This window comes from Juglans microcarpa x Juglans regia, chromosome 3D (assembly GCF_004785595.1).
Source record: "Juglans microcarpa x Juglans regia isolate MS1-56 chromosome 3D, Jm3101_v1.0, whole genome shotgun sequence".
Taxonomy (NCBI): Eukaryota; Viridiplantae; Streptophyta; class Magnoliopsida; order Fagales; family Juglandaceae; genus Juglans; species Juglans microcarpa x Juglans regia.
In genome coordinates, this window is record NC_054598.1 from 14,744,200 (window position 1) to 14,750,813 (window position 6,614).

At 35.6% G+C, this 6,614-nt stretch overlaps 1 protein-coding gene across 1 annotated transcript; it reads left to right on the forward strand.

Moving 5' to 3' along the window:
• Positions 1 to 1,865: 1,865 nt before the first annotated feature.
• LOC121255063 (WAT1-related protein At3g28050-like) lies at positions 1,866 to 2,837 on the forward strand (the record flags this gene model as incomplete). The annotated part of the gene is made up of 3 exons (XM_041155355.1): positions 1,866 to 2,048; positions 2,151 to 2,302; positions 2,521 to 2,837. Coding segments are annotated over 3 exons (498 nt in total), but the record flags the coding sequence as incomplete, so codon positions are not given.
• Positions 2,838 to 6,614: the final 3,777 nt, after the last annotated feature.

Consider the following 6,614-nt stretch of genomic DNA (forward strand, 5'->3'; position numbering starts at 1 on the left):
TGTTGAAAATTTCCTATACCCCCCGTTTCGACACGTAATGCGTGCAACTTGGATGCAGCCTATAGTGGCTGCTCTCAAGAATTTTTCTTTCATCTGTGGGCCACTGGAAGTGAGAAGTGACGTTAGATATAATAATGATAGAATTATTACTCTCCTACAAGCCATTTACTACTCTTTTTTTATTTTATTTTTTTATAATTTTTTTATTGTCATTATTTTTTATTATTATTATTTTTAAAGATAAGATGAGATAAATTGAGATGATTTATAAAAAAATAAAATAAAATTTATGTCTTAAAATTTATAAATAATAATAAATAATTATGAGATGAGTTGAGATTTGAAATGAGGTCAACTCCTCTCTAATATTTGTGTGCTGCAGTATAAGTGAACTGGACAGTACTTGTCCGGTCTGTTGTTTTGAAATTTTATTTAAAATGATTAATATAATGTCAAAATAAAGCTTCTTTTAAATTATGTAAAATAAATATAAAATATATATGAACTAAAGTGATTTTCTCTATTTAGTTTGTACTATTTATCTTTGCAAATATTTTTTTTATTATTTATTTATTTTTCCAAGTATACTTTGTATTTCTCACATGATTTACACTTTTAATTATATAACATCAAAAAGTTACAATATTATTAGAATATTTCATTTTAATAAAAAGAATATTAATACTCATCTTAAAAATTTTGCAAAGCATGATAAAAAAAAAAAAAGTTGGAAAAATAAAAATAAAAGAATGAATGAGTTTTGTCCATATTCTTATGGTCCCTCTGATGTTATGTCTCTGACTTAATTTGCTTTTGTCCTTGTCACGGTATAACGTTGTTGATGTCGATCACCCGAATTTTATTAAGACATCATGATCTGTTGCCCATCAACCACACCAATAATTGTGTTTGATTTGCTAACTTGATTCGGAACTGCGTTCGAAAGACCCAGGATGTGGAGGGAGGGCGTAACTGTGGTCATGGTGATAGTGGAGTGCTTGGATGTGGGATTGAACACTGTTAGCAAAGCTGCTATGACAAGAGGAATGAGTGAATTCGTCTTTGCTTGTATTTAATTCCCATCTACTAAATCCTAATCACTCACAGAAAAAGGTCTCTTCCTCCACTCACATGGAGCATACTCGGTGGAATGTTTGTTACTTCCATGATTAGGTACCCCTCCAGTTAAATATGTCATGGTATCGGCATAGATATGACTTTGTGAGTCTAATTACCCAGATATTTGTGTATTTGTTTGTTAACTAAATCTTATCTCTTTCCCATATATGCAGTTGTAGTGTACAGATACTTAAAGCTTTGGGGATAGGTTACAGCTCTCCTACTATGGCCTCAGTAGCGTCTGATCTAATCCCAGCCTTTACTTTTTTTCTGGCCATCATCTCCGGGTGAGCTTCTTAATGAAGTTCCTTGTCTTCAGTGCTTTGCACTTTGTTTTGGTTTTGTTTTGTTTCTATTTCCTTTCACTCTTCTATTTAAAAATGGCTATTGGCCGGTAAGCCGTACTTGAAAAAAATGGGCTTCTTTAGGTTTGAAAACTGGACTTGAGAGTTAAAAGCAGTCGCGCCAGGTGTATTGGCACCATTGCATCAATCACAGGGGCTTTGACTGTCACTCTATACAAAGGCCTACCAATTACGGTTGCCTCATTACCCAAGAGAGTGGAGGTCGGGCAACATTTTTCAACGATGCAATCAAACTGGCTCCTTGGGGCTTTCTTCTGGCGTCTGCAAGCTTTTTACTTACACTTAAGTTCAACATACAGGTAATAATACATGGGAAATTCTCCATTCCAGCTATTCATTTATTGACTTTTTAATAGCATCATCTATCTCCGAATATGAACCTGTTTTGTTGTTTTTGGCTGCAAGACAAGGATTATTAGGAAGTACCCTGCAGAGCTGACTGTGGCACTCATTCGCTGTATCTTTGTGGCCATCGTATCTGTCATCGTCTCGTTAATTGCAGAGAAAGACCCAAATGCTTGGAAATTGAGCCTCAATATGGAGTTGATCGCTATAGGATACTCGGTATGCAAAACCATTTAAACGCCAAGATCTCTCTTCGTTCCCTTCCAAGTTAAAATTATTTAATATGGTAGCTAATTAATTACCACACGACTCAGTCTCCAGGCACTGTTTGCAATTACAATCCGAGCAAGTGTTGTTCTATGGGCATGTCGTGAGAAAGGGCCCGTGTATGTAGCCATGTTTAAGCCCCTTGGTATATTCATTGCGGTTGTCACGGGGATTACTATTCTTGGGGATACTCTTTATCTTGGAAGGTATATTCTAGCTCCTCTGTATCTCAAGATATGGCCAGATTCTCTCATTTTACTTAATTGTCAGCATATATGAAGTGAAATGCTCTTTTGGTATCTTGCTATTGTGCTCACGATGGAGTAGTATTCATGCATTACAGATTCTCTCATTTTCTTCTTTTTTTCATTAAAAGGAATTCACACTTATGGTGGCCAACTACTTGATGCTTATGTACATGCAGTGTGATTGGGGCGGCAATAATAGTTCCTGTGTTTTATGCTGTGATATGGGGGCAAGCTCATCAAGAGAAAAAACTGGTTGAAGATCCTCCAATTAGTAGCCTTGAGTCATCTTCATCTTCTCCTAGCGTTCCTCTTTTACAGAATAAAAGCAATGAATTATAGATTTCTTTCAAAAAGATGATAGAAGCTAGCTCATTTAAAGCCTTCCTCTACGTATTTGTTGCTGAAAATTGTAATTGATTAGCCATAAACATGCGTTATGTGCTATAACAACTAAAATTATTATACAATAAATAAAACCTTTAATTAAAACGTACAAATATTAACATTTTGTTTTCCAAATTTTGGTTAATCAACTTGATATTTTATCTACTTAGATTATGTCTTTGTACCTGTGTTAGCAATGAGATCAAACCACTCAAGCTGTCTTGTTTGTTTGTTTGTTTTTTTTGAAATAAAACCTCTTCTTTCATTCATATATCATTGTCTACAATACAATTATCTCTATGTAAACAATCCGATATAAAAACTAGTATATCTTCTATCCAAATCTTTCCTATTCCTATGTGTATTGCTTCTTTAGCTAGTTTGTGTGCAACTGTATTTGTGTTTCTATGCATATACTTCACTGTCCAGTTGGGCCACTCCTTTAACAGAAACTTCAAGTCCTCAATGATGCTGCCAAAATAAGAAACGTCTTCAATCTAACCATTCACTGCACTAACAATAACATGAGCATCCCCTTCCAAAATTACTCTGTTAAAACTTAGATCCTTGCATAGTTCCATAGCTTTCCTAAGTGCCCATCCTTTGGCTATAGCAGGTTGTTCCATAATCCCACCCTCCTTAACTTCACATATAAAGCTACATCCCAATTGGCCTTAAGGCAATTCACATTTGGTGGTTTCCATTTTTTATCCAACCCTCTTGCTCTACTTCTGTTTTCTGTCATCTGCACATTAGCTGTCTGATACTCTTCCAAACCATCTCTTGCTGCTCTAATAACATTGTTATGGCTTAGTAATTTATTTTCAAACACAAAGGTGTTCCTCCTAAGCCACAACCCTCTCATTATTGCAGTAGTTTCCTCCATCTAAGTCTCTGTAAGTTTCTCTGCCAACTCTTCCAGTAACCCAAGTAGATCCCCTTCTCTGACTCTCATTTCTGAACTGCCTTAACAGTCTCTAACCATACATCATTCATAGCATGGCATTGCCATAGGACCTGCATAACTGTTTCGTCCTCTTGTAAACAAATAGGGCACCTAGCATCTTCAACAATCCTCTTGGACATCGAATTTTTCTTGGTAGCTAAGAGGTTATTCCCTACCTTCCATAGAAATTTTTTTGTTATACCAGGAATTTTCAATTCCCAAATCCTTTTCCAACTCTTTCCCTGTCCATTATGCTCTGAAGATTCCCTGAATAAATCTCTTTTCCTCGATTCTTCCAGATAGTAAGCGTCTTGACACTATAGATGCATTTCTTTGATGGACCCCAAATTAATCTATCTTCCACAATCCTCTTGCTTAAAGGAATACTACATATCTGCTCAGCTTCTTCCTTTTAAAATATTGATTTTATAAGACCCTCATTCCATTCCTTCATCTCCTCATGTATCAGATCTTTAACCTTTGTACAAGAATTCAAAGAAGGATTGAGAGTTTGTAAACAAAATGAAGATGGTGTTGACAACCACCTTTGACCCCATATATTGATCATTTACCCATTTCTCACCCTCCATCTTAGTCCCTCCTTAAGTAGTCCAAGTGAACTCCATATACTTCTCCATACTTAAGATGGGGCTCTACCTAATTTTGCTTCCAGTAGAGATGTGCTTCTAAAATACTTTTTCTCTAAAAATAGTAGCAGCCATAGAAGATGGATTTAGAAGGATTCTGCATGCTTGTTTGGCCAGAAGTGTTGTGTTAAAACTAGCTAGATCTCTAAATCCCAATCCCCCATCCCTTTTTAACTAACTCATTCTCTCCCAACTTCTCCACTGGATGCCATTTGAATTCTTTTGATTTTTCCACCAAAACATGGAAAGCATCACATTAATTTCTCTACACAGTCTTTTTGGCATCTTGAAGGCACTTATGGTGTAAGAGGGGATTGCTTGTAGAACAGCTTTGATCATTACTTCCTTCTCAGCCCCCAAAAGGAAAAAGTTCTTCCAATTGTTAATCTTTTGCCAAAACTCTTTCTTTTATACTTCTAAGTATTGTACTTTGATTTACCTGCCATAGTAGGTAGACCCATGCATCTTTCATAGCTACTTTGCACAAGAGCACCTCCTTCTAATAGAATATTTCTTCTGTCTTCCAGAAGTGTATTAGAACTAAAAATCACTACTGTCTTATCCTTATTCATAAACTGACCCGATGCCTTTTCATATTTAAGCAATAACCCTTGCATCTTCCTCCATTCTTCCACACAAGCTCTTCCAAACAAGATACAATCATCTGCAAAGAGGAGATGATTTACTCTTAAACCTCTTCTTACTACTAAAATTCCCCTTGTATCCCCTTTAAGATCTGAATTATTGACTAATGAGCTCAACCCCTCTGAACACAAGATAAATAGATAAGGGGATAAGTCTGTTAGCTATCACTTTGGGCACCATCTTGTAGATGACATTGTAGAGGAATATAGGCCTATATTCAGTTACTGACTTAGGGTCCTTTGTTTTGGGAATCAAAGCAATAAAAGTATGGTTAACTGAGTTGAAATGGATTTTACCATTCAGCAGGTCTAGTATTGTCAAACACACCTTATCACCCATTGTTGCCCAGTGATTTTGGTAGAAACAAGCACCAAAACCTTCGATGCTTGGTGGCTTTAAAGGGGCCATACTTTTAATAGCAGCTTCTATCTTCAATCTGCAAAAGGGTTTTCTCAATTTCTCATTCATCTCACTTGTCACTTGAGGTACCACATCTTGCAAACACTCGTCCAAAGCAGCTGGACTTGGGTTTGAGGTAGTAAACAACTTTTCAAAATAAGATCTGAAAGCTTCATCAACTTCCACATTGTTGATGTAAAAGTTTGTTAGCAAAGATTAGATGACTATGATCTATTTGATTTATTGGATGAATGTAATTTGTGTTTATCTTTATTTATGAATATTTAAATTCAAAGATAAGTAGATTAATAGATAAATGTTTGTTTTTATCTTTATTTATGAATAATTGAATTCGAAGATAAGTGGTTGAATAGATAAAGATTCAAATGACTTTTTGATCAAGATTGAGGGTTCAAAAAGATAGGAGATATCAAGTGATCTGGATAGAAGACTCAGAAAGAAGATATCGAGCAAGGATGAATTTTGAACTATCTAAAAGTTATCTAAAGCAGTTATCTGATGAAGTTTCAGCGCTGGCTATTAGCAAACTGTCAACACAGTTATCCCACCAACAGATTCCTATAGCACATGAAATTCCTAACAGACTCAGCTTGTCAGTAGAGTTATACTACAGATCAAATACTTGGCAGTTTATTTAATTAATCTTTGGCTGAGGATGGCGCTGGCTTGTGGAGTGAATATTGAGTGCGCTTGGTGATCCACACGAGTTCCAAGAGTTTTAGTGTGAGCAAAGTTCTCTTGAGAATTTTCTAGTGTTTTTGTCTCTTTGAAGTGCGTGCATACTCTGTGTCGGAGTTGAGATGATCAAGTTCAGCCACTGGAGTTCCAGAAGGGAAGTCAATAGTTTAAAGATCGTTAGAGGTTCTGGCTACTATTGTAGTAGAAGACAAACGAGTTGTTTGTTTGGTCAAGTAAGAGAATCAAGTTACAAAGGTTTTGTAATTGAGAGTTACTTGTAAATGATTTTCTAATAATAAGATTGTTTTTCCTGGGTTTGGTTGCCTCGTAGGGTTTTACCTTTGAAGAGTTTTTCAAAAAGTTTCCCTTCGAAACTAAAATTGATCTTAAGCACTTTTATTACTTATGTATTTAAGTATTTATCAGATTATCATATAACAAAGAGACTAATCAATTTAATTATTTGTGTGGTGAAGCATGTGATCTAACTATAGGGGTACTTGGGTAATTTCACACATGACTTCTGAAAACTCTTCTTTGTTCATCCCTC